This window comes from Gymnoscopelus braueri (assembly GCF_963280865.1).
Source record: "Gymnoscopelus braueri genome assembly, chromosome: 17".
Classification (NCBI taxonomy): Eukaryota; Metazoa; Chordata; class Actinopteri; order Myctophiformes; family Myctophidae; genus Gymnoscopelus; species Gymnoscopelus braueri.
The window spans coordinates 16,471,702-16,499,167 of record NC_137617.1 but is presented as its reverse complement, the minus strand read 5'-3'; the positions used below and the strand labels follow the sequence as shown (position 1 = coordinate 16,499,167).

At 39.0% G+C, this 27,466-nt stretch overlaps 1 protein-coding gene and 1 long non-coding RNA gene across 2 annotated transcripts; one reads left to right on the top strand and one right to left on the bottom strand.

Moving 5' to 3' along the window:
* Positions 1 to 1,872: 1,872 nt before the first annotated feature.
* Positions 1,873 to 18,978, top strand: LOC308104999 (integrin alpha-X-like; the record flags this gene model as incomplete). Its single annotated transcript, XM_080455634.1, has 30 exons — positions 1,873 to 1,918; positions 2,731 to 2,833; positions 3,031 to 3,140; positions 3,516 to 3,580; positions 3,961 to 4,075; positions 4,475 to 4,602; positions 5,192 to 5,307; positions 5,439 to 5,589; positions 7,683 to 7,830; positions 7,931 to 8,004; positions 8,268 to 8,397; positions 10,016 to 10,155; positions 10,231 to 10,383; positions 10,473 to 10,685; positions 10,832 to 10,965; positions 11,772 to 11,914; positions 12,027 to 12,184; positions 12,295 to 12,420; positions 13,936 to 14,009; positions 14,962 to 15,103; positions 15,233 to 15,331; positions 15,475 to 15,554; positions 15,645 to 15,737; positions 15,871 to 15,937; positions 16,054 to 16,152; positions 16,300 to 16,380; positions 16,462 to 16,572; positions 17,966 to 18,079; positions 18,172 to 18,291; positions 18,871 to 18,978. The coding sequence occupies 30 exons, from the start codon at positions 1,873 to 1,875 to the stop codon at positions 18,976 to 18,978; spliced, it is 3,441 nt and encodes a 1,146-aa protein (XP_080311760.1).
* Positions 18,979 to 25,111: 6,133 nt separating this feature from the next.
* LOC308104424 lies at positions 25,112 to 26,744 on the bottom strand. The gene is made up of 3 exons (XR_013934817.1): positions 26,649 to 26,744; positions 26,319 to 26,383; positions 25,112 to 25,850 (listed from the first exon to the last, which is right to left on the bottom strand). It is a non-coding gene; the product is annotated as an uncharacterized lncRNA (long non-coding RNA).
* Positions 26,745 to 27,466: the final 722 nt, after the last annotated feature.

The following is a 27,466-nucleotide window of genomic DNA, read 5'->3' as shown; positions in this document are numbered from 1 at the left end:
CAGTTGTTTGTTCCTGATGTGTCAAATACCAGTACTTCACTTACCTAGGGCACTCATGGAGTGGGTTTCTCTTGCAGTTTTCTTGTCAGGTAAGACAACAATGCATTTTCCCAACTCTTTCTGCTACAACTTAAAATCTATATTGCTGTCACAACTGTAGATATATTATTAATATTATTAACTCAATACCAGGGTATCATTTAACAAGTCCATAACTGTTGGTGGGTTCTCAGTGTTGAGCAAGTAACTTTTGTTACTCTTCATAAAAACTGAGCTGCACTAAAAGCTCTCTTTAAAAATAGGCCTATAGTTACAGTAGTTTCACTACACATTTCTTGGTAAAAAAGTAGTTAGCTACATTGAAGATACTTTGTACCTTAATGGGGCTGATAATGTGGCTGCAGAACGACACAGTGATTCAATAAAACATGAACAAGCTATATGTGCAAAAGCTACAAATGGATGAGATGGAGAATTCCCTCTTTTATGTGATAGACTCAAAAATCATCTGTTGTGCAGTTTTATGTTGATGTGCCACTGAAAACAGTGATGTAGTTTGTGTCAAGCTAATGGTGAATGAAATAGCTTACTTGACTGATTCTGAAAATAGTTACTACCAACAAGCTACTGGGGAATATACGGTATTTACGCTATTAGCTAAGCTACTGACCAACACTGTGTTCTTTAAGCCCTTAAAAACGAGAAAACATCTGTGTCATTGTAGATTTTAGCGTCGGTTATTCAAAAATAGCAGATCTACAAGCTCACAGCGCATCATTAAGTGCTGCGAGCTTGTACATCTGCGATTTTTGTGTGAAATAAATTTAAATACATAAATCTTCTCCTCTGGGTGTCCCTGGCACAAAACATTTTCAAATGGGGGTCTGCGGCCAAATACATATAATTTTGGGGGTCCTTGGCACAAAATCTTTGAGAACTACTGATTTAGGAGGCATTTTTTGAATTTTCGAAGCAATATATAGCATTGCAACTTGAGAATTACCCCCCATATTACCAATAAAGCCAATTAATACATCTGCAAATATTTCAACAATCCATGCTGTTCATATACAGTATATTCGCAGTAATTTAAAGGTTTCAAAGGACAATGCACTTTGAATGTCTGTATGTATCACCTTTTTACGCACAACATGGTGTTCTCACATTAAGAGTGTGATAGGCCAACCCATACCACACACATAATTGGATTTTTTTGTTTTTTTGTATCAGTATTATTGAGTCCACATTGTGAGAAGACCAAACAGCATATACCACATACATGTACAAGAAATAGGAGATCTGCACTCAAAATTCATGTGATTTCACAAACACACAGCTGCAGTTGGAGGACACAGATTACAGACATTTCAGCCACTGGCTTTCATCAGTGAGAAACTGATGAAACACTTTTGAAAGCCTGTGGCTGAAACATCCTCCTCCTAACAGTAGTGTAAAATGGAATGAAGAAGAAATCATCAGGCAAGTTTTGAGAGTGGACCTTTTATTTATTGTATATTAATTTGTCACAGTGAAACCTATAAGTCTAGTTCATATGGTGACGCAATCAATCTGTTGTATTTTGTGTCATACTCTGGGCCACTTTGGAAGGCCGTGTTAGCTGCTGACCAACCAACCATGCAGGCTCCTTTCGCATAGCAACGGTTGTTTATGCAGAGTTTACTACACATGAAAAACATGATATGCAGAGTCACTATACTGCACCCGAGATGTTCCTTTTTACGAAGACCAGGTTTAAAGTAAGAATTGAATATCAATTGATATCAATATGAGGCAACTGAAAAACATGTCTTTTCAATGGTAGTGGATGGAGAGAGAATATTTTTGTCCAACCTACTGTAGCAACAACAACCAATGGGCTCGGAAGAGGGGCAGAACCATGGGCTGGACTTGACAAAGCGTCAGAAAGATGTGAAGATGATTGCACCATTCGTGTGTGCATGCGTGCATGTCATTGTTCATATGAGTCAGTATGGAAAAAGGAAGAAATAACCACAATCTAAAAATTGCTCTGAGTAACCACTACATGTGCAAAACTTCGGGAACGGTATATCGATTCCAGCTAATTGCATTACAAATAATTAAATCCTTTAATGCATTGGAAATATCACATACAAATTTACAGGAACATAATTATTGATATGAACTGTAATTCCTAACGAATAAAATAATATTACTATTATTACCAATTTTGTACACAAGGTAATTAAACAGGCAGACCTATTAGTCTGGTAGTCTGGCGTGTACAGTAGGTGGGGTGTAACCCTTCAAACACAGCTTGTCAGTTAATCAAACTGTGGTGCCACTATATGCCTATGAATTGAATACCAAGGCCCTCATTGGAAACAAGACCGCAAGGACTTTCATGAACGGACCTGTTAGATAAAGTATTTTAAATGTAACTGTGCTGTTTTACATTCTTTGCCTAATAAAATATTCAATCAATCAATCAATCAATCAGTTGTATAATAACCTCCGCTTGTTAAATGTCTTGATAAATGTCATACATATCATAAGAACATTATCATAAACTCATAACATTTAAAATGACAATGTGGTTTAAAAATAAATTCACCTGACTATTGGCATTTTATTTATTTTTTCCATCTGCACCAATGCATTATTGTGTTATTATGCTTTTCATGTATTTTATTGCATTTATACCTGGTTCAATAAAAATGATCTGTACATTTTGTTCCTTGTTTTTGTTAGTGTTCCAAGCCACATCTGGTTTTAACATTGATCCTGTGGTTTGGAAATCCCTGAGTTCACCTGGTGATGGATTTGGATACAAGGTGGTTCAAAGACACTCAAGGTAAATGAAGTGGATTTGTGTGATTGAACACAAGTCATCACTCACATGCTTGACATCTTTTTCCTTTTAGTCATCGCATCGCACTGTTTTCTCACCATGATACAAATTATAACATCTAACATTCATTAATAGACAGTGCATAAGCATCAGAAGATTACATTTACGGATGTTTTCAATATCTTATTAACACTTTTCAGGTCACGGATTCCTCCCCTTAGCTTACTGGTCAGTGCACCCTTTTCACAAGACAGGAAGGGACAGATATATCTATGTTCAACAAATTCATGCAGTTCCTTATCTATTGAGGGTAAGCAACAACATATTAACATTAAAATCAACATGAAGAGTTTTGGAAAGAAATCAGCTGTAATTATGATTTTAAGTCACTTTTACACTAATTCAGTTTGCAGACAGTTTAAAAAAGTAACATGTTATGATGATTTTGAGTTATAGCGTTCACTCATAAGATACAGTAAATACTGAATGTTTAACTGATGTAACAGAGAATCAGTATTAATTGTGGCTTTCGCTTAAACCCGTTTATTTTTTCAGATATTATTATTTATTATTAACGTGGTTGTTTAAACCACTTGTGGAACAAATTTCCGCAAGGACTAATAAAGAATATCCATCTATCTAACACAATATAATTTCCATCGTCCTTGTGTTATGTTTAATACAGTGCCAGCTGTCAACATGTCCCTTGGCTTGACAATGACAAATGACCCTATGACCGGAAAGACAATGGTGAGTTAATTAACTGCAGTTATGTTATGCAATATATGCAAATGTCTCCCCAACTACCCCCAAGAGACAGCCCGGAGGAGGGAGTCTGTTGCAAGATCCGAAACACCCAGTGACTCCAGGAAACCACACTGATGATGTCTCCAAGTGTGTGCATCAGTTGATGTTTTGTTAACTAAAAGATAGTTAGAGTCTTATTTGTGTTTCAAAACTGTAACATAAATTATTCATGGGAATTATATTTGATTATTTTTACAATATGTATTCACAATATATACTGTATTAGTTAACTTTTTAATTTGCAATTATTCCTAAGCATCGATGTTATGAAAATGTAATTTCTCCACAAAACACTTTGAGTTCATATATTTCTCCCATTTCAGGCATGTGGCCCAACCATTCCAAGAGAGTGCACAACTATCACCACATACAATGGTGCATGCTTAGAGATAACTGCAGATGACCAGTTGGGAATGTATGTCCCATTATCTCCTGAAGGTAAATATGTTGTTTTTAATAGAGCATTGTCCTGACAACGCGCCGCTTCACAACAAGGTAATCAACGGGTAGAGCTTTCGATACCCAACATTGTCTGAGTTGTTTGAAATAGGCTCTCTCCCTCTCAACCTCTCTCCCTCCCTCCCTGCCTTTAGCTGTTCAAACACCCTCTTCCAACAGCTATAAAACATATTTATTGTTTATTAGATTGCCAAATTAATTATAACAAAGTTCAGTTTTATCCACATTATTTTAATATCCAACATTTAAAATGATCTGTTCACCTGCCTTTGTGAAAATTGTATCAAGATTGTGTAAAAGTTGCAGAGAAACGGTAGAATAAAACTAACAAAAGACTAGCATGCCCTTAATCTTTTCTTCTCACACATCTTTTAACAGAGTGTCCTGAGGCATCAGATATTGCATTCTTACTGGATGGCTCAGGCAGTGTTTCCGATGACAATTTCTACACAATGAAGACTTTTGTGAAAGGAATGATTCGCTCACTAGTGGGAAGATCTACAAAGGTGGGACTTGCATAATTGGCCAGGTTTTGGTCAGCTTTCTTCTAAATTGGGCCATATTTTCTATGCATGCTGATTGGATAAAGATTTCCATCGCTTTCTTCCACTGTTGAGGGTAGCTTTACTTTACTTATTCTCTACCTCTCCATTCCAGTGCTATATGATTTTGACCGTGACCTCGATTGTGACCTACTGATCATTCCCTCCAAGTGTCATGACAACCCCTGTTCTCAAGTTATTTTAGCAACAGACCGAAGGGTGATGATGTCACATACAGCAAAGGAATACATACATGAAACTAATTAACTTAATTACACTTCATCTTTCTACTTCTCTTCATTCCTGAAATACAGCATGACCGTAATTTTGACTTTGATCTTGATTGCAACTTTCACCTTCTTTTTTTTTTTACCAGTTTATCATCTCGTCGGAGCAGATGTAACTGATATGATTAATGATTGGTGACATTCATAGAACTGAATATACATACAGACTTTTTTCCAGTTTGATTCTCTCAATCAATTCAACTGCTTGACTGTAATTGTAGCATACTGTACATGTATATGAGTTCAATGTGTTTCTGTGTTTGCAGTTCGCAGTTGCCCAGTACTCCACAGACCCCACCATCCACTATCATTTTGATGATTTTGACACCTCAGGATCTTGGGAAACTCAAATTGATGATATTATACAACATAAAATGGCGACGTATACAGCTAAAGCAATTAAACATGTTGTGTAAGTGCCTTTCACAACGTACCACAAATGTCAAACATTTTATGAGTTTTCCTTTTAAGAATTTTCCAATAAATGTCTTATTTCTTTTTCTATTCTGACAGCCAACGTGTTTTTTCAAGAAATAGAGGATCCAGACCAAAAGTGAACAAGTTCCTGATAGTCATTACTGATGGAGCGTCTAATGACAGAGAAGACTTATCTAATGCTGCTGCCCAGGCTGCAAGCAAAGGCATTGTTCGATTTGCCATTGGGGTAAGTTGTTAGATTAACTCATCATTTGAATTTTAAACCGTATTAAATATACAGTAAAACAAACTATAGCTAATACCACAGAGAGTACTGGCCATTGATGCAGCTCTTAGCAGAGACAGAGGGCCTTAACAAACTGTAGCAAAAGAAAATTGAGCTCGGATAGACATTAGTATCTACAAATACTTTTCCATTCAAGATTCAAGAGGTTTTATTTGTCAACAAGTTTGTGCTGTAAGACATATATTAGTGTGGCAGACTCTGCCAGAAAATGTCCAATGTTGTGCTAACAATGTCCAACTTAATTATATAACCAATACATTATATTTAAAACAAGGTATAATATAAGTAGGCAATAACGGTTATACAGTAGCACAATGGTACTAAGTAGTAATAACCAATAAAGTAGAGAGTAGAAATTTTAATAGGAGTGCAAAAAAACTCAACATGTACAGTACACAGACATTGGTGTAGAGAGAATGACCATAGCCTAGCATATGATAGCAATACTGTGCTTCCGCGTCAGAGGAAGAGGTAGTATTCAATCCACAAGGTGTAATGTGTTTGCTCAATACTAATGTGGCAATTTCGCTCAATACGAATATGATGCTTTTGCTCGATATTAATATGTGTTGGTTATGGTATCCATAGCAATTAATGTACATCATCACGTTCCACAGCAAAGTAGGTGGCTGTGAACATGGAAGTACTGTAGGACACTTACGACCTATCCATGATTTCTATACAGTATAGGGTCTGGACACATTCAATACAAATTGCTACCCATTATTTCTAAAAAAATACAAGTTGCTGAAAATGAGAGTAATCTCAGTGATCTTTGAGCCTAGTAGAGAGGTGGAGGAGAACAACATGTGGTGACGAAGGCACAGCAACGGCTTCATTTTCTCAGGCAACTGAAGAAGTGTGGCAAATGGTTTCGTAGCCACAGAGCCACTAGCAGTAGATTGCAAAACAGCTACTTCCCTCAATCAGGTTTATCAATGATCAGGCCAAGAAAAAGAAAAATATACACTATTTTTGAAAAAGGGTTTGCCTATGACATGCCCAAACGGGATGCCAGATTGAAAGTCGTTAATTTCATTGTAATTTCACCAGATAGAAGGTAGTCAAATTAGAAAAGGTATAAGAATGTATAAGAAGAGAGCATTATGTTTTTCTCTCCCCACCTACAGTAAAGAGAGTTGTAGAATTCTATACAAAAATACTAAATCTGATCTAACAACAAACCTTCTCTTGTGGCATCCCTGGCACAAAATGTTTTAAAGTTTGGGTCTGCAGCCTAATACGTATACATTTGGGGCTCCTGGACATGAACATGATTAAGAAGCACTCTTATAGAGCTTTTACATATAGAAAAATTATGTTCATATACTATGAGTAAGGACCTGCACACAGCCCCGTCAAGTACCTAGTCAAGTGCTAGGAACAAATTGTTACTTCTCTTTTTCTTAATACTAGAATGCTAGAAGAAGTACTGTTAGTTAGGTCCAACAAACAAACAAAACAAAAGTTCTCTCTTTGCTATGAGGAGCCAGAACAAAACAATTACTCTCATGTACTTGTACACAAGATGTAACAATAAAGACACGTTGACCTTGAGGGTTAATTTCCGGGGGCGGCAGTGGCTCAGGGGGCGGCAGTGGCTCAGGGGTAGAGTGGTCGGGTAGAGTGAACTGGAAACCGCAAGGTTCCCAGTTCGATCCCGGGCTGGGGGGCTCCCCCAGAGTAGGTGTCGAAGTGTCCTTGAGCAAGACGCTGAACCCCTAATTGTTCCCGATGAGCAGGTGGGTGCCTTGCATGGTTTCCTCTGCCATCAGTGAATGAATGTGTGTGTGAATGGGTGAATGTAATGCACAATCTATGTAAAGCACTTTGGATAAAAGCGCTATATTACCACCATTTACTATTTCATTTCCATGACTATATTTAGTTTCAAAATATTCTCAGTTTTGAATCTACAATAAGTATTGTCAATGTCGAGATGAGCCTAGGATTATGAACAAATAGATTATCATTTATAGACTAACAATGTCATTCACAACATTGTAAACAAAACTGTATCTTGATATCCTAAGGTTGGAAGTGCTTTTCATAAAGCTTCAGCAATAGCAGAGTTGGACACCATTGCTACCGATCCATCGAAGCACAAGTTTCGAGTTTCCAACTTTCAAGCTCTTGATGGAATCAAGGTTGCTTTGAAGAACAGTATCTTTTCAATTGAAGGTATAGTTCCAAAGTCCACATAAAATCTGTCTCAGCAGAACAATCATCACTTTTTAGATGACTAATTAAGTAGACTTGTTGATTAATTTTGTCTTTACAGGATCTCAGACAAGTGGTGGTTCACTGAAACTGGAAATGGCTCAAGAGGGATTCAGTGCTGCTTATGTACCTGAGGTAATCAAAAACACTGCAATATAGTCTCAGAAACATATGCAGTTAAATGGATTTAACATTGACATTCCTTGTGTTTTTGTTGTTGACAAAAACATCTTTAAGGTGTGTGTGTGAGAGAGAGAGAGAGAGAGAGAGAGAGAGAGAGAGAGAGAGAGAGACAAAGCTGTTACCGAGTGTGACAGTGGGAAGCACAGTACAGTATATACTACAAAATATGGTCAAACATTATCCATAAAAACGTCTGTTTACTGTATCTATACTAGGGAGATGGCAGATTCCAGATGGCAGCTGTTGGTGCCTTCCAGTGGAGGGGTAGCTACCAGGAAATATCAACAGAAGGCCAGAGGGGAAACTTCAAGGAGCTTACAGATATGGATCCTGACAGTTATCTTGGTGAGACAATACAAAATTAGCTTCATATTATATTACTGTATTGTATGCAGCAACCACCAAGTATCGAAATGTCTGTATATTATAAGTAATTAAAGACTTTTCAGTTAGACACTTTCGTCAGGAATAATCATTTATTGCAATGCTATTTCATTCAGTTTGGCGGTGTGACTCTACTCCTGTGATACTACAGATTATCTGTGCAAGCATGACACAGAATATCTGAGATCACAAACCCCCCCAAAGCAGAGCCTAAAATACAGTCATTACATGAACATAACATTGAACGTTCAATTGCATAAGCTAAGATACCACATATCGCAGTACAATCCACAGAATCATCCATTAACATATGAAAACTAAATGCCACGCAGGGAGGAGGCCGGGGAGTTTGAATGCTGACACAACAAGCTGTGACAAGCTGAGCATGTAGAATGAACAGTGAATAGTGGACTGCTTAAAAAGACTGCCTAACTGAACTGTGGGAATGAGGGCGTGTGTGTGTTGTTGGCGAATGGGAATGAAGGGAGATGAGTGAGGTTGAACGTGGAGAGACCATCTGACTTATGTGGGTGTGTGTGTATGTATATGTCACAGGGAAATTGGCATTCCAGGGAAATTGACAGGGGAGCGCTAGTTTTATAGGCGCGGGGCGGTGCTGCGAGGCGGGGCTTTGATGCGAGGACGACGACCACAACAACAATATAGCAACCAGGAAGCTACGCTAGGGGAACACTGAAAATAAAATGGATAATATGAGAGAAATACTCAAGTAAAGTACGAATACCTCAAAATTGTACTTGAGTGAATCTACTTTGTTACTTTACACTACTAGTACAAGCCTCAGTGGCGCACTTCGATAATCATTGGACTCCCCACCCACTACCACTGGGAGCCGGGGTTTGATTCCCGCTTGGGACATTACTTTTTCAAACAACCGCGGATTACTTTTCTTTCGCTGATAAAGTATAGTTTTGGACCATGACGGAGGCGCGCCGACTTAGCAGACCTTGAGGCCGAGGAGTCGCGCCCGAGCGCCTCCAGGCGCGAGTGCCCGCGACGACCGGCCGATGGTCTGCTAGTCGACTTAAGCGCCGTCCGAGTTATGTACCGATAGGCACAGAATCGTAAATGATGTTGTGGGGACTGCGTTTGCCCCAAGTGCCACTCACTGCACTAACATAGCCCGCCAGGCCCGCCCCCTTGTGCTTCAACTGCATGGAATGAGGCTGTGTGTGTGTGTGTGTGTGTGTGTGTGTGTGTGTGTGTGTGTGTGTGTGTGTGTGTGTGTGTGTGTGTGTGTGTGTGTGTGTGTGTGTGTGTGTGTGTGTGTGTGTGTGTGTGTGTGTGTGTGTGCGCGCGCGCGCGCATGCGTGCTCGTTTGTGCATGCGTGCTCGTTTGTCCATGCGTGCGTGTGTGGTGTGGGGCTCATGTCTGGCTTGCATTGCCCTCTAGCGTTGATTCTACAGAATTGCCTGAGGGGCGGTGAAAACAAGCGTACCCCTTTCAATTTCCCTGGAATACATTAACTTGTTAGAGAATGGGGACCGGGGAGAGTGAGTCGAGTGTGTAGCAGCTACACTGTAATATTTCATAACATAAGTTCATGTTTACCTCTAGGTTACTCCATGGCAATTGCCATACGAAAAAGTGGCATTTTCACCGTTATAGGTGCTCCAAGATATAAACACATGGGGATGGTAATGGTGTTCTCCTCCAGCAAAACCCCCCAAAAGATTGACCCCTCTACAAATCCACAGGTTTGTGTTCAAATATTATTCACAGAACATGAAGGAAAATAGATAGCTTTGAATGATGATTTCTGGCTTGCTCAGTTTCAGATTGGGGCATATTTTGGGGCAGAGGTTTGTACCATGGATGTGGATCGTGATCAAATGGGATACACTGACGTAATCCTCATATCTGCTCCTTCATTCACGGAGAAAGATCGAGAGGGCAGAGTTTACGTCTGTAGCCTTACTCACGGGGTAAATAATGTGTAACTTTCTGTCATCAAATGCATACATTTTACCTCAGGTATTCAAATTCTCATTCCTGTTTTTTGTATTCCCACCAGAGAGCTGAATGTCTATTCGATAGTCAAACAGTGTTGAAAGGTGTTGCAGGACATAGAGGAAGGTTTGGTTCCTCTCTTGCTCCACTGCCTGATCTCAATAGTGATGGATTCAATGATTTGGCTGTGGGAGCACCACTAGAGAATGATGGTCAAGGAAGCATCTATATTTTCCATGGTGATGGAATAAAAACAATCAATCCAATGTACTCACAGGTGTGTGTGTGTGTGTGTGTGTGTGAGTCAGAGGTTAATCCAGTTTCCATGGATTCATGCAACGTTCTGTATTTGCTGGACAGGTATGACCCAGGTATTATAACTGTATCTCTTAAAATATTGTCTTTCCTTTTTTCCTCATCTAGAGAATTCCTGGCTCCGATGTCCAGCCTAGACTGCGGTTCTTTGGTCTGTCTATTAGCCAGTCTTCTTTTGACCTCAGTGGAGACAGCCTGCCTGACTTAGCAGTGGGTTCAAAGGGTGCTGTCCTCCTACTCAGGTAATTATAAAGAATGGTGTAATTCTATCCCTGGTGTTATTTTGTTATTTTGTAAGACATCAAACATGATACAGATGATCCAAAAAAATATCCCATTTCCAAAAATGTTGACATACTAGGCACTAAAAAAGGCATTTCAACCAACTTGTTGTAGCCTGACCTAAAAGGAAAACATCAATCAAGTGCCATCAGAATATGCTATACCAGACTCAAACTATAATTAGAAAAGGGTGCTCCGCAGAGCACATATCCGCTAGGCTTGGTTGTATTTCAGCATTTCTATGCATACGGTACAATGTTTTGCATTTGTAGCACCGTATGCTTTATTGCTGCGTTTGCTTTTGGAGGTGCACTCTATAGAGGACCCTCAACATGCGACTCCTATTAGGGGTTGATTGGATGCAGCATTCCTGATACAATTTTTAAAGCCGATTATACAGGCAAACAGTATGGAATATCAAAACCCTGTTTGATGATATTATGTACCTATTTCGTGGTGGGGGGCGAGCGACTAGTTAGGAGGAGCCCGTCCGCAACAAGAGCTGGATTGTGTCCAGCTTTCTCGCTGAACACCTGAGGTTTCCCGCTGATCCAAGCGAGAAAGCAGGCGTTGTGTCGCGTCGTTCCCCATCAAGAAATAAAAGTTTAAGAAATGTTTTTGTCAAACTGTAGTCCTGTTGGATGAAGTGAATGCTGTAGTATTTCCCTTTCCCTTTTTAAGAAAATTAGAGCGGAAGTTTTTCCTTCAACTCTATCTATGTATATAGATACATCTTACTCTAACTGTATTGCTCTCTCATTTCCAGATCTAAGCCAATAGTAATGGTGGAAGCACAGGTGACATTCATCCCAGCTCAGATCCCCACCAACAACCCAGACTGCAATTCTCCCTTGAACCACACAGCTAAAGTCTGCTTCGATATGACTCGCCACTCTACTGTGGAGACAGGTTTAATGCAGTCTAAATACACAGTATACACACCATAGAGCCATTTTAAACTTTACAATACATTTACAGTACGTAAAGAGTAACTTTTTAATGGAAGTCTAAACTGTTCCAGCTCAAGCGCAGATAAATTATACGCTGACGTTGGATTCAACCCGCAAGATCCCAAAGAACCGTGCTTACATCGAGACACCAAAACAACGAGAGCTGTTCAACTCTTTTACCCTTGACATGGCAAAGACACACTGCTTTTCACATGAATTCAACATAAAGGTAGGTTGGTAACCTAAATATGATCATATATTAGATTTAGAGAAATCATATTTATGAATATTTTGACTGTGAATCTTTTCATGATTTGATATGATATAATGTCATTGCAGGCTTGTGCAGAGGATGCTCTGAATGAACTGTCTAATGAACTTAGATTCACCTTTGAAGGCGTTCCATCTCCCACCAACCTCAGTCCCAGCCTTAAACAGCAAGCTCAGACAACCACCGATCATCATGTAAGTTACCTTTAAGTCTGTATGTCTGTCAGTCATTTCATGGGTACAATATTTCTGTAAATTAATTCTATTTAGAGATGGAGAATTATAGACAGACTACCATTGCCTTGAGAGTTTGATATTTTGCCTTTATTCGGTATAGGACAGTAGTAGAGAGACAGGAAATGGGGAGAGAGTTGGGGAGTGACATGCAGCAAAGCTGCTGCCGGGCTCGGGAATCGAACCACATCTTAACCAAGTGGTTCGCACAGCTTGTAAGACCATCATCTCATTGTTGTCTCCGACAGGCCGGAAGGCATGGCGAGAGTATGTTTTACCCCCTGTCCGTCAGTCCGTGTGTGTGTGTGTGTGTCCGTCCGTCCGTCCGTCCGTCATTCTGTCATTTTGTGTACAGCTAATCTCTGGCACCGTTGGCTTGATCGCAACGAAACTGTGCACACACACTCCCTGGATGCCAGAGCAGAACCTCTGGCCCAATTTTTTCAAATGGGCCAATTATAGCGCCACCAGGAGGCCGCTTTTTGTAAAACAATTTTTTTGACAGTACTCCTACAGATTTTATTCAAACATCACACAAATCAGTACACAGTATCTCTATAGTCATGTGATCAACACAGATTTGTCCAATTTTCCATATTCCATCCTGAAGATTGGCTTCCAAAGTTTACAGGATTTCTCAGTTTTCAACAAAATGCCTCAAATCATGAACGCAGCTTGCGATTTCCGTGAGATTTCACGCGCACATTCCCACTAGGCCGAGGAAGAAATGCCACTTGAAAATTTTCAAATCAGCCTCATGGTGGCGCTATAAAAGGCCGATTTGCGTTTTAACTAGAACTGCACCGATCTGCGTGAAACTTTGCACGCACACTCCCTAGAGGCCAAGGAAAAACAACTGCCCTGCATTTTTCACATTTGCCTTTCATAGCGCCACCAGGAGGCCGACTTATGTAAAACACATTTTTGATATTAAACCTTCAGAATGTATCCAAATTTCACGCAAATCAGTACACATGATCTCTATAGTCATGTGATCAAGTTGGATCTTTTTAATTTTTAACATTCCATCCTGATTGGCTAACATTGACATCTAAAGTTTGCAGGAGTGGCCCGTTTTTAACAAAATGCCACAAATCTTGAATGCAGCGTCCGATTGCTCAGCTTGTCACCGATTGCGACACTTTGCACGCACATTCGCACTACGCTGAAGAACAAATGCCACCCTTTTAACATTGCCCTATTATAGCGCCACCAGGAGGCCGATTTTGCAACACTTTTCTTTTTTATATTACTCCTACAAATTCAAATATCATGCAAATCGGTACCCATTATCTCTATAGTCAAGTGATCAAGATGGTTCCGTCCGATTTTTCATATTCCATCCTGATTGGCGAATTCCGAACATTGCTGCCCCACAATAACCAACCTGATCTGGCGGAGACCTGTGCTCCGAGGAGAACTTTTTCTAGTTACTACATGTGATTAACACGGTGGACTTCCTCCCTTGTACCACAGTTAGGGTTTGAAATCAACTGTGGCACTGATGACCGCTGTACTGACAACCTCAAAGTTGATTTCAACTTTAACAGGTGAGATATAATGTACACATGTCCTATACTGTAAGTGTGTGGTTACATTGTTGATGAACCAGTGCTGGTTCCCATCATACAAAATGCTAGAATACATATGGAATGATACCTGCTTGAGTGCCAGTTTATGAGCACAAGAATACCATGCAATTGATTTCTTTATTGCTACAGTAATTTCCTTTGTACATTTATAGGCACCTAAGTAGCATAGATGACTGACTTAAATGTACAACACACAGATAAATATAGTAATAATTTTTTACAGGTTACTATTGCTGCCTGGTTGCAATTAATTCAGTGTTGAGAATGCAACTGACATTTCAGTTGATTCTAGTTTCCAAATCTAGAAATCACAACCAAAAGTCCAACAAGGTAATTGTTAATCTTGAATGCAAAACAAATTGTGGGCTCGCTTGTTTGTCGAATCAAGTTAACTGTATTTAAAGCACTTTTTAAAAACAACTCTTCTTGACCAAAGTGCTATACAGATCGGGAGGTAGCTAAAATACTGTACAAGAACCACAGACATAAACAACAAGACACAGCTCAAAGGCACAAATACACAATCAACAATAAAACATATATAGCTGTCCGGGGGACAGCTACTACCACCAAGTCAGCCAAACTGATGGACTTGGAGGTAGAAGGAGGGTTTTCTAAGATATTTTATATTGAAATGTGATTTATTCTACAGTATATGTGTAAGATTTTCATTTTATACATTGAAATAACACCCAGACACCCTGATTAGATGCAGTTTGTTAAGCAATGTATTAGTAATATGTAGTTCTTGGGTTGACCAGCAGAGGGTGTTACGAACCCTATTTTGAGTTTCATATGACACCAAAGTGAATGGCAAACAGGATCTTTTCCTTTTCCCTAATGATTCAACATACTCTCAAGAAGAAACTTAAACTTTTTTCCTTTTCTGTTTTTGCATAATCATAATCAGCTCTACAGAAGTTAAAGTGGGCATAGATGAACTGTTAAACGTAACGGTGTCAGTTGAGAACAGAGAGGAGAACTCGTACAACAGTCGTGTCACTCTCACATACCCTCCTGGGCTCTCATACAGGAAGTTCACCATACAGCAGGTAAGGCAGTATTGCAAAGGTAACGTCAATTCAATGTAACAAACCCCAAGTTCAACCTTAATAAGTTCTTCTCATTCGTCAAAGAAGATGTGTGGTTAACATGCTTTGTGGTTTTCTGTCTTTACCAAGGGAAGAGTGGAATGTAACTCTTTAGACGCTGAGAATGGTTTATCACGTGGGAAGAGTGACTGCACCATTGACAAGCCTATTTTCAAAAGCAATGCCAAGGTTCAACTTTTAGATTTCTAACCTATCTTATGTTCACACACCCCTGCATGGATAATCAGATAAAAATAACTTTCAAAATGTATGTTCTACTGTTTTGGTAGATGCAATACGTTAAAAGCACTTTCTCTGATTTCTCTCATTAGGCTGTATTCACTGTCTCCTATGGGATTGATACCAACAGTGAACTTGACAGAAAGATGCTGATTACTGCAAATGCCACAAGGTACTGTTGTCTGCATGGTGGAAAACCTTGCACTGATTGTGTGTGCTTTACATTATTACATTACTAGCAATAATATTTCTTCTGTAACAGTGGAAATGCTGAGCATTCCCCAAAAAGTGAACTTTATCAATGGAAGGAGATTGATGTGAAGTACAGCATTTTTCTATCCATTTCCACTCCAAGGTTTGCATTGTTTCTTGTCATTCGCAATGTCTGTAACTATATTTAATTTAAACATTTTCTTTTGACTGGTTAGCAGATCAAACCATGTCAAGGTTTTATATTGAAAAAAACTATTCTTAATATTTCCATTCAGTTCATTCTACACCAATTTTACTTTTGGAAGAAATGATCTGCAGACACCACTTCTGCAATCAATTACGGTAAAACATGTGCAAATATTCTAGCAATATAATTCAGCATTTAGGTTTACTGTTGTGACATCATGCGTACGTACATCAAGGAATACCTCACCCCTCTTTCTATCATCTTCTCTCAGGTTGAAAATACTGTGAGAGCCTTTAATGTTACTGTTGTCATCAAGGTGCCCGTGAGGCTTGGTAATAAAGACATCTGGGTGAATCCTGGTAGTATAGAGGTAACTCACATGGATATATATACTTCAATGTATGTTGGCGCTCAAATACACTAACCAGCAAACTGCTCTGTGTATTTCTCATGACAGATTAATTTCAATGAATGCCTATACAGATGTGACTCTAATTATATATTTTCCAACGTTCAGATTCTAGGCTGCGACAGACACAACGATGAGAAAGCAACTCTCTCAGATTTTGTAGATAACATCAAGCAAGATCCTATTGTGGTAAATATGTCTTGCCATCCACAAATTGCACAAAAATTACATTAATGGCTTTGGTTTAATCTCTCTTTTAATTTCCCATAGAACTGCTCTGTTGCCACGTGTGCAGTGTTCAGATGCAACGTGTTCATGGCAAGACATCAGCGGGACGTTTACCACATCTCTGCTAACCTGAGCTCAGGCTGGATCGAGCAGGTAAATAACATTGAGATTCAATACGTAACAATGATCTCAATACACTGTAGAGGTAAAGTAAAAAAAACAGTAGTGTTAAAACTACCTCAATTAATTTTACACTTTCAGTCAACTGACATTCATCAGCTATCTGTTGCCTGATGAAGTTCATTTAACTAAAACATGCTTCAATTAAGTGATACAGTATATATAAGTGAAAACAATGTGCAAGACTACTCCTTCCTTTTTAACGTCAAAGCACACATTGCAGCGATCACTCGATCCTGCAGATTTACACTCTATAACATTCAATTCACCCCCATATATCCAAAGCCTGATCCAACCCTCCAACCCCTCCCGCTCAATCAGATCAGCTAACACAGGGAAGCTGTCAGAACCTTCCCTAAAACAACCGGGACAACGCTCCACACGTCCAAGACTCTTCTGGGACGTGTGGAGCGAGGAAGATGGGTTAAACTTCCTCATGACTCTTTGGGAGCTCTTCTGGCTCCCAAACTGTGGAACGAACTCGCCATTGCAGTTAGAACTGGAGATTCACTCCCAATCTTCCGCCGTAATCTGAAGGCTCACCTCTTTAGACTCCACCTTAGCTCGTAGCATTTGCTGTAGCACTTACCCTTCCCTTGATGACCTTGCAGGCTTATGGAAAGGCTAAAATGTAATTTAGATAGCATGTTATATAGACAGACGCCAGATTCATTTGTAGACCTGGCATCCTATAGTGTGTATTGTTTCAATGTGCACATTATTTATTTTTTGATATTATACTGTTAACTTTAGACTGATGATAGGTTCTTGGTTTACCTATGATTTAGACTGATGATAGGTTCTTGGTTTACCTATGATTCTAGATGACTAGTTCTATGCATTTGATGTATTACCTTGTGTTTACCTTGCTTTACTGTAAATCGCACTGGATTAAGAGCGTCTGCTAAATGCCTAAATTGTAAATTGTAAACGCTCATCATTAAAATGACTAGGCCCGTAGATAAGCCCGTTGGGAATCTTTGACCAAATTATCATATTTCATATACACATTTTCTCAGATAATAATTTGGGTCCATGTGAAAGTGGGTTTAATAATAATGATTTGAATAATTTCTCCTATGTTGGACGGTTGTGGGTGGGTGAAAATTTTAATCAGTAGTGACACTCGTTAGGCGTACATGCGTAAATCCAACCATGAATTCCTTTATTACCATCATTATTACAAGCAACCAATCAATAAAAGACTGCAAGGATCAGTCTGCAGTAGTTGTCATGATAATATTTCTGCAATTCTACAATGATTGTAGGTAGAGATGTATACACTTTTACATTCATTGGCTGTCTCTTAATTGCCTCTAACAAAGATTGCCGCTCATCCCCTCCCCTCTTTGTTCCTGACCCACAGATTGGTCTCCAGTCAGCCAAATTCAGTTTGATCAGCACAGCCACTTTGGACTATGACAGAAACCAATACCTCTTCCTTTCAGCAGAGTCTAAAAACAACCCCCCAGTTCGAAAGGTAACATTGCATCTATATGTTAATTTCACTTTTGGCATTCAGAAGACTTTGAATGTGATGTTAATTTAGTTGTTCTTGTGACCACTCCTCAGATTGTGGCCACAGTAGAGGTGTACACTGAGACAGGCCTCACCAATGCGATCATTGGTGGAGCCATGGGATCACTGGGAGGACTTGTTCTTTTGGCTTTGATCACTGCTGGCTTATACAAGGTAATAGGTAGTATACTGTGTATACTGTACATTCACTTCAAGGTATTATGGCTGTATCCTACCATCTTATTACTACAACTATCCTACCATTAAATATACAAAACTGTAAGTCTGATCTGAACTTGCACATGGGCATTGACCATTATGCCAAGGAGTGATGAAGCCATTTCTTCACTTTCTCTAATTTAAGCTGTTTATAAGCATATTAGCCACGGGTAATGGGATCTGTAATTGCGGCCGCGGTCCCCACATTCTATGGCATCCGTAGTCGCGGTCGTGGTCCCATAGCCCAGGCTGACTTAATTGTTTTATGAATGTTCAAAACGTATCTTTTCATAGACAGTAAGTACATTCAATAATGCCTTGCATGATGCATCACGTTTTTAGAGGGAAGTGAGAGCCCCTCACGGTGCATCCTAATCAAGGTGCATTAACACAGACATTCCCGGCACCTGCTATTGTTTTTATTGTAGTTTTTTTTGCCACGATATTATAATTATTATAGAGCGTAAAGCTGCACATTGCTGTATTTATACTAGCTTTTCTCTTCATGTGTATGTTGGTGTATCCTACTCTCAGGTTGGGTTTTTCAAGAGTCAGTACAAGCAGAATACTGATCAGGGTGGAGAAGGACAAGGTCCAGAAGATGGTGGAGCACAACCACCAGAGGAACAACCGTTAACATAAGGACACAGATAAGGGACTCAACCATGTGCAGTATACATGGACTGTGCTTTTGTAATGCATTGAATCATTACTTTTTACTGTTCTATTGTTTATTGATTATTTCATAATTGCTCGTTGTTACAACACAGAGAATATAATGCCATTTCCACTTTAGTAATTGTGTCACCTATACATTTCTTATTATATACTCTTACGCTTTTTCAAATTGGGGGGGGGGGGGGGGGGTCTCCACTGTGGTGCAAGGGATAATTGCATTAAATTTGTTACCCAGGTCCTCCTGGTCATGGCAGAATAAATCAAATACACCTAAACACAACAAAACTAAAAACTGAAATAACAACAACAGTATAAAAAGCAGCAACATTAAAAACAGCATTAAAAAAACAATTCATGCGTCACAGTTCAGTTCTTAGTGCAGAGTTCACGGGTAATCTCACAGATCAATAGATCACTAATGCGATGATCATCATAGTTCAAGGTCAAGAGTTCATGATTCTCACAGCTTCAGGGTAGAAGCAATTTCTTTTTTTGCCTGGTGGTACTGGCCTTGATGCTACGCAGCCTCCTGCCTGAGGGGAGGGGGTCAAGCAGACCGTGAGCAGGGTGGGTGGCATCTTTCATAATGCTGGTAGCTTTTTTCCTACACCTGCAGGTATCTCTATATGCTGTCAAAATTGGCACACTACTACAGTTCAACAAAATAATATTGATCCACACAGTTACATTATATCTATGCTTTTTCATCATGACAGAAAATGTAAGGAACAGTGAAACATGAACATGTTCATTTTCTTTTCAATTAACCTGAGTTATGAATTCTAAACAAATTGTTCAAATGTGAAGACATCCATGTATTAATGTTTATAGTTTGTATAATTTCAGGATCAATCATTGAGCTTCTGCTGTTTATTTTATTTCTTTTGAATACAAAAATAAAATGTTTCTGGTTATAAAATGTCTCTAATTTTGTGTCATTACGCTTAACTCTTAGTTTAAACCTGGTGTACCTATTTTGGCATGTCATTATAGGCAAAAATCACGTTGTGACGCGCAGTGAGCTTGTAGATCGGCTGTTTTCGCTATAATTGAAATAGGGCTTAAGTGGTTAACTTCAATCAAAGTAGAGTCCAAAGAGGTCAGCCAACTAGACCACTGGCCTCCCACCAAACAATCGTATTGTATGACTGCCAGCAGTCTGGGGTTCAAGTAGGCTCCCCAAGTGGGGTCCAGGGGCAGTGCCACAGTGTGGGTCCAGAGGGAGAAACTTAATTACTTAAAAGAGTTTTAAGTCATTCAAGGGGCTACTGTTGGTTAACTTGGTATTTAAATGTTTTATTTGTAGTAATAGTTTAGGCCTACATGTATATAAGAAAGAAAGAAAGAAAGAAAGAAAGAAAGAAAGAAAGAAAGAAAGAAAGAAAGAAAGAAAGAAAATCAATGAATGTAGAAAATCAATGAATAATGGCTGTGAGGGATAGGCCTACATAGATAGACTTTGCCACCATGCCAGTCTTGAACCAATACACTCATTCATTCACATCCACTAGACTACTGCAAAAGCCTCCTATACAGTGTCACCACCAAGGTTCCCAAGAAACTACAGTATGTACAAAACTCTGCCGCCCGCCTGCTCACCAGAACCAGATCCAGGGACCACATCACCATCTACAAGGCCCTCAACAACCAGGCTTCCCGCACAATCCCAACAGACACAAAGTAGATCCACATCAGTCCAAAACCTCTAGCTTGATTGTAAAAGGAAATATCAAACTCACATATTGGATAATTTAAGTGTCCAAGAGCCACATACCTGAACATGTTGGGTCCCAAAATGACAGTAATTGTTCAACAGCTTGACATCACATTAGTACACACAGCATACAACACAAGCAGCAGCAGCAGCAACAGCAAAAAACAACACAGATCCTACCTTGAGCCGTCTTCTACTTGACTTCATCAGTTGTGTACTGTAAGTGATGGCCAGGGTCAAACATTGGAACCCATGGATATAGAGATAGAACCCCCCCTCTCCCTAATTCATCTTCGGATAAGCACTAGCGGGATCTCCAGTCATCTTGAGCCTACATACATCTGGCTAGTCCGCCAGTACTTTCCTCCACTGCTGAGAGCTCCTAGTGTCAATGTGTCAGTCACTGACCAGCCTAATTCTCCTAGCTGTGATCTTCTCACTCCTTGGTAGCCCATACAGATGCTTGTTGATATCATGTTCATCCTGGCTGATGTTTAGTACTGCACATAGCATTCTGGTGTAACTCAGTGAGCAGGGACTTCTGTAGAGCAGGCTTCAGGGTCCAGCATTCACAACTGTATAGGAGAACAGACTCTACAGGACTGAGAAGAAGCTTAGCTTGACCTCTACAGGACTGAGAAGAGCTTAGCTTGATATGGTGAGGGGGTTCCACATTTATAGGTTGCAGTTGAGGTTGTCCATCTGCAACACCCCTGCCAGGATGTCAAACTCCTCATTGGCTCACTGTCTTCGTCTGGGGTCATCACCTGGGCGCTCCTATGATCCAGAATAAGTTGGGAGGGACACCATAGACTCTATGGTGTCTATGGCATAGAGTGAAAGAATGAAAGAAAGAAAGAAAGAAAAGTGACCAAGAGTATGTAATGTACCATTTCATCAAACAAATGGCATTATAATAAACATGTTTATCTTCCCTGCACATATTGATTATTTTGTACTCTCTATTTTTAAACATGCACACATTATTTAAAAAAAGCTACACCTAGAAATATGACTACTCACAACTGAAACGTTTTGTCCAATCTGTGATTTGTGAAATAGCATGAAAAGATGCCAGCTCTGTTTACTAAACAATTAGCACAATATGTAAAATGATGATGTTTAGGAATTGTCTAAATGGATGTTCCTGCTGTTCTACAGTACATACAGCCAACCAGTTAAAGAAATTGCAGATTGAGGCTTTGATTTTATGAAATATCTGATACCTTTACAGTTTATTTATTGTTAAGTTTCACCAAATAGAATACTCTTTAATCTTACAATACCTATAATATCTATGACTGTAGGGCTTGACTTTACCAGCCACATGCTTTACTGAAAATAGCCTGAAATCAGTGCATTATTGATATTAAATAGAAACTTTACTTTGTAACATGTACTTTTGAACACTTATAAGCATCTAAAAGTAGTAGCTACTCAGTATTGTAAAAAGTAAATACTCCAGTACTTTAACTCAAGAACTGGGGTTGAGTACTTTACAGCGATGCTTTAATTAATGAAACAGTAACCACTGCTTGTCACACATCACCTTCAAGGTCTGTTCATTTCCATTTCAAAATATTATACATATCTGGCCTTTTTTTTTAAAATTACAAGCCTACTTGTACAGATTTAAGTACCATAACTGATATACACACAGGCTACCTTTATGTGCTTTATGCCTGCAAGTTGCGCAAGCATTACAATAAAACACAGTTCAATACAAGGACATACACGGTCAGGGGGCCTACGGAATATTCCTTTTCCGACCATATACACTTCTGACTAGTTTTTGTTTTACCAAGTAAAATAATAAAAGTAAATTATTACACACTTCAGCCTATTTGGAATGCTAATGCAAGCTAGCCTCGCGTAGCCAGAATATATCACTCAAATAGCCGAGGGCATTTTTTTTTTTTGCACTAGCAGATTCGTCTGGTCCCAGGCTAAATGCAAGCTGCTGTAGGTAGCTCACCTGGAGAATCTACTCACTACTTTATTGTCATGACGATAATTCACTTCTCTTTCAACTCTTTGTTTCAAGATGTGACTTCAAAGTCTTCACTCCCTGGCAACAGTGACAACTCTACTCACCTTCCATCGTTCCATGAGGTTGAGCGCTAGCTACATTACAACTTATTTATTTATTTCTTACTGACTGTCATATCATGACAGTCATGACGAAACTTCAACCTGTTTTTTGCACTTTCTCCATTTACAGCCCGTACATGTACATAAACGTTCAGGTTTCAAATATAAAGTGCTTACCCCATGGCCACAGAGGTTACGATTCACTTCGGATGGGTATAAGTACCCGTATCTTCCGTATTTTGAATAATAATTATTTTAATCCGATCGGCAGCCATTTTCTTCTAGAGTTGTATCAGATTGCAATACACCTACCAACCGATAGGGTCGTATAGTAGAAAGCCTATGGCAAAAATACGAAGAAAATGGTCACCAATCGGATTAAAATGCTTTTTATTGAACAATACGGAAGATACGGGTAATTCTGCGGGCCCGTGCATAATTGTAACATCCGCGGCCATGGGGTAAGCACTTTATACTTGAAATCTGAACGTTTAAATGGATGTACGGGCCGTAAATGGAGAAAGTGCAAACACCAAGTTGAAGTTCATCCATGACATGTATCAGGGCTACTACTCACTGCAGTTTGTCATGAGGATAATTCACTTATTTTCAACTCTCTTTCAAGATGTGACTTGAAAGTCAATACTAATACTTCCCTCCCTGGCAACACTGACAACTCTACTCAACTGTACTATCAATCTTGAAGACGTCAGAATCATAAATACGTCTACGAGGGTTGTATACTACAGCTGCTCAACTTCCATGAGGTTGAGCATACATTACAACTTATTTCATTCGATTCCTTCCAAATAAAACCGAACTCATTGTGTCAGTCACTCAGTCTGTCTCTGGTCTCCGTCTGTCTGTCTCATGCAGCTGAGCTGTGAGTATGGAGATAGTCAGGCGAGTATCCACGGTAAATCCACGGTGGATACCGTGGATTTACCCACTTAAACCCCCAAAATAGCATATCTACAAGCTCAGAACGAGGCGCAAAGCAACGCGATGTGAGCTTGTAGATCTGCTATTTTCACTAGTTTGGGTCGCGGGCAAACGTTCAATATCTTTTTTGGGTCTTGAGCTAATAAAACGTTTGGGAACCACTGAAGCCTGGTGACGCGAGGTTATAGCCACCGATATGTCTACCTTCTCTAGGGCAGTGGTTCTTAAGTGGGGTCCTTGGAGGGGTTGCAGGGGGTCCCAAGCAAAAATATTTACCGTGGCTATTTAGAAATAGCAGATATAGGCCTATTCAAGCTCACTGAGAGCTTGTACATCTGCTATTTTTGATTATTATTATTTTTTAATCTTGAAAGTGTTTGAAATTATTATTATTTGTTTTAACACAATTCTTCTCTGGGGGTCCCTGGTCCCTGGGTCCGCAGCCAAATATATATACATTTGGAATTCCTTTGGCACGAAAAAAGTTTGATAACTACTGTTTTAGGGAGTATCTGACAACTTGTATTAACCTTATTCTGTGTCTAAATTCGCTGATTAGCTTTGCTTTTTTGTTTTGTTTTGAAGACTATATAGCAACTAAGATAAATACTTTGTTTTAATTGTACACAGTTTGTTCATTGTACCAAATAAAGAGAATTCAGTCACAGTAAAATAAAATAAAATAAGCCATCACACTATAATAGGCAAGTCAATGGGACAGTAAGTCTGCTATTAGGCTACCTTATAAAAAGTTAGATAGATTATGTGCTGTGTTACATAATGTAAATAGGACTAATTTAAGAATTTGTCTGAATTCCTAATATTTCACAAACTTAACCAACATAAAATCCCCAAAAGGCAGAGGTTTGTGTGTTAGGGAGGTATAAGTGCATGGACTAAAATTGCAAGGAAAATTATTTATTTGACAACCATTTAGAACCATGCCAATACATACATCTATGTAACGTTATTATTTAATGGGTTTGCCACAAAATGTTCAGCTCACATCTGAGCAACTTGAGTGACCATGTAGGCATGCAGTGTTTTGTTGACATCATTCGCAATTATGTCAAACAATAACAATAAATAATGTTTACTATGTTAATTTGTTGTTCCCTTTGTAACTTGTTTCTTGTTTGTTATCATGAGGATTACTAAATGTGACTGTAGTGTCAGCCTATAAAGATATACTGAAAGTTATCATATTCATATTCTGACATAAGGAGAAAGAAAGGGAGGTCAGTTATTGTATTGATTTGTTTTTTTTCCTAACAAGCGGTGTTCAGCTGTGCAGTTTGGTTTTGAAAAATGTCACAAAGAATCACAAATCATAAGGTACTGTACATCCATTTCATTATAATTCAACATAAAACTTAACAGAGCCAATAACAACAAGCTGGTTTGCAAAAGGCAGTAAACAAAAACGCTGTAGAAATAAACAAGGCATACTGTGGGCATGTATGAATCTATTTAACGTTCTACATGACATTGACAACATTACATCATTAGCCACATTTCATAGCATTACATACTATGAATATTATGAATAATATCACATCTTGTATCATACCATAATGTACAGTATATTACTGGCATTGTATACTATTGAACATACCATCACTTTATGATCAGTACATTCACCTGCACTACAACATATTGATTACTCAGTTTACTGACAACCCTACTTCTAATGAGTACACTATGCATGAAATATATCACTAAGCACTGAAGTACAGAGTGCTCATCCTGTAAATACTGAGTAGAGCATGTACATCGAGACTCTGCATGACTGATTATGAGTAATAACCTGATCCTTATGCACCTACATTACATTGACTACTGTAACAATTTAATTTCCCACTGGTGAGCATTAAAATGTAATCTGATCTGATCTGATCTAATCTAATCTAATCTCAGATGTAACAGTTGACCATGATGAAGCGTTTCACTGCCAATCTACTCTCACCGTAGAGTATATACTCTCAGAGTTCAATTCTCTCTTCTTCATCTTTTTCTTTCCTTTAGCTTTCCTCGCAGGGAAATCCAATGCTGCATAGTTCACTTCTTCTTCAACAGCATCATCACCATCCTAGAGAAAAAGAATTAGGATACCAGAGATCAGGTTGTGGCCAAAATCACTTTAGTTGAGTTAGAGTCATGATTAAATCATGCAATTACATTTGAATCAAAGACAGATAAAACAACCCTATGATGCCTGAGAGAGCTCACACTCAGGGATAGAAGCACATCGTAAAGACAACTTTGACTGGGTTGGTATTCCTGTAGATGAGTTTCTGAACTGCTTTTTAGTTTAGTTTTGAGAATATTAGTGGTGATGAATTATCTCTCCATTATTCTAGTTTAACACTTCCACCTGTGTGGAGCCATTAGACAACATAGGACAGATTGCACTACCTAAATACAGTGTAATGTGGAGGTAGATTTAAGTTTAGAAAATAACATGGCAACTTAGAGGAATAGTGACTATTAATGTGTGGTCCATAAATGCTAAGGTCATGTTTCTAAACACGGATTTGGTTACTTGAAAAATAATTACCAGTTCAGTTGACTGATGGACAGCTGACTGGTCATGTCCAAGATGAGACGAAGTGTTCAGTGTTCCTACAAGTAAAAGCATGAAATTAACATCAACTAAAACTATAACCTTTCTAAGGCAGTGTGTCTGAACCTGTGAGTCAGGACCCAAAATGTGGTGCAAGTTATTCAGCTATGGCTATGGCCATAGCTGAATGGGTAGAGTCTAGGAATCAGAAGGTCCCTGTCCCTGACCACCTCCCTTTTAATAATATATAAAGTGTAACCCATGAGAAACATAATAAACACATAATGATGGATTATAATGCATTATGCAATGGATCTATTTTACCTTGGCAATGTTCACAAACAGTCTTTATATTTCTGGTGTAGTAAATAAGAACGACAATCACGATCACACAGCTCGCCAATAGTAACCCCAGTACAACCAGTACAAAGACAAGTGGATCCGACTTCTGACCTGGAATCAGAGACAAAACAATAAGTGAAATCTGTTAATGACTAATATTATCCTTAAAGCGAGTGCCGCTGTAAAAATGTAATTTTTCCCAATCTGTATGGTAGAGTATGTTAATACAAAATAACGTATACAATTGGGGTGGTTGTATTTTGTCTCCCTGCTCTTCTATTGAGACATTTAGATCGTGTCAAAGGTCATGTCTCACCTAAACACAGGATCTGACAAAAAAAAAACCTGATGGTCAAGATTTAATTTATCCCCTGAGCAAGCATGCAGGCTCTATTAGCTCAATGGTAAATAATTCAGCACTTGCGCAGGAAACCATTTTCAAATCCGGGGTGGAAAAGGAAAGTTACATAGTGCAGCTTTAATTAACTTTTAATTTAGTTAATTAAAATAAAATAAAATCATATGGATGTCTGGATTCACATGGGAATAGGGTGGTTCCAGTGTGGAATTTGAATGTCTGACTTCATGTGACCAGCATGTGATGTCAGTCATGTATGACGCTGTGTCTGTCAGTCAACAACTACACAATTTGACAATATCACAATATAGTATGATAAGGATAATTCCTTCAGGTCCGTTCATAGAAGTCCAATTGCGGTCTTGTTTCCAATGAGGGCCTGTGAGCAATTAGGGGTTAAGAGTCTTGCTCAGGGACACATTTCATTTCATCGACACATTTG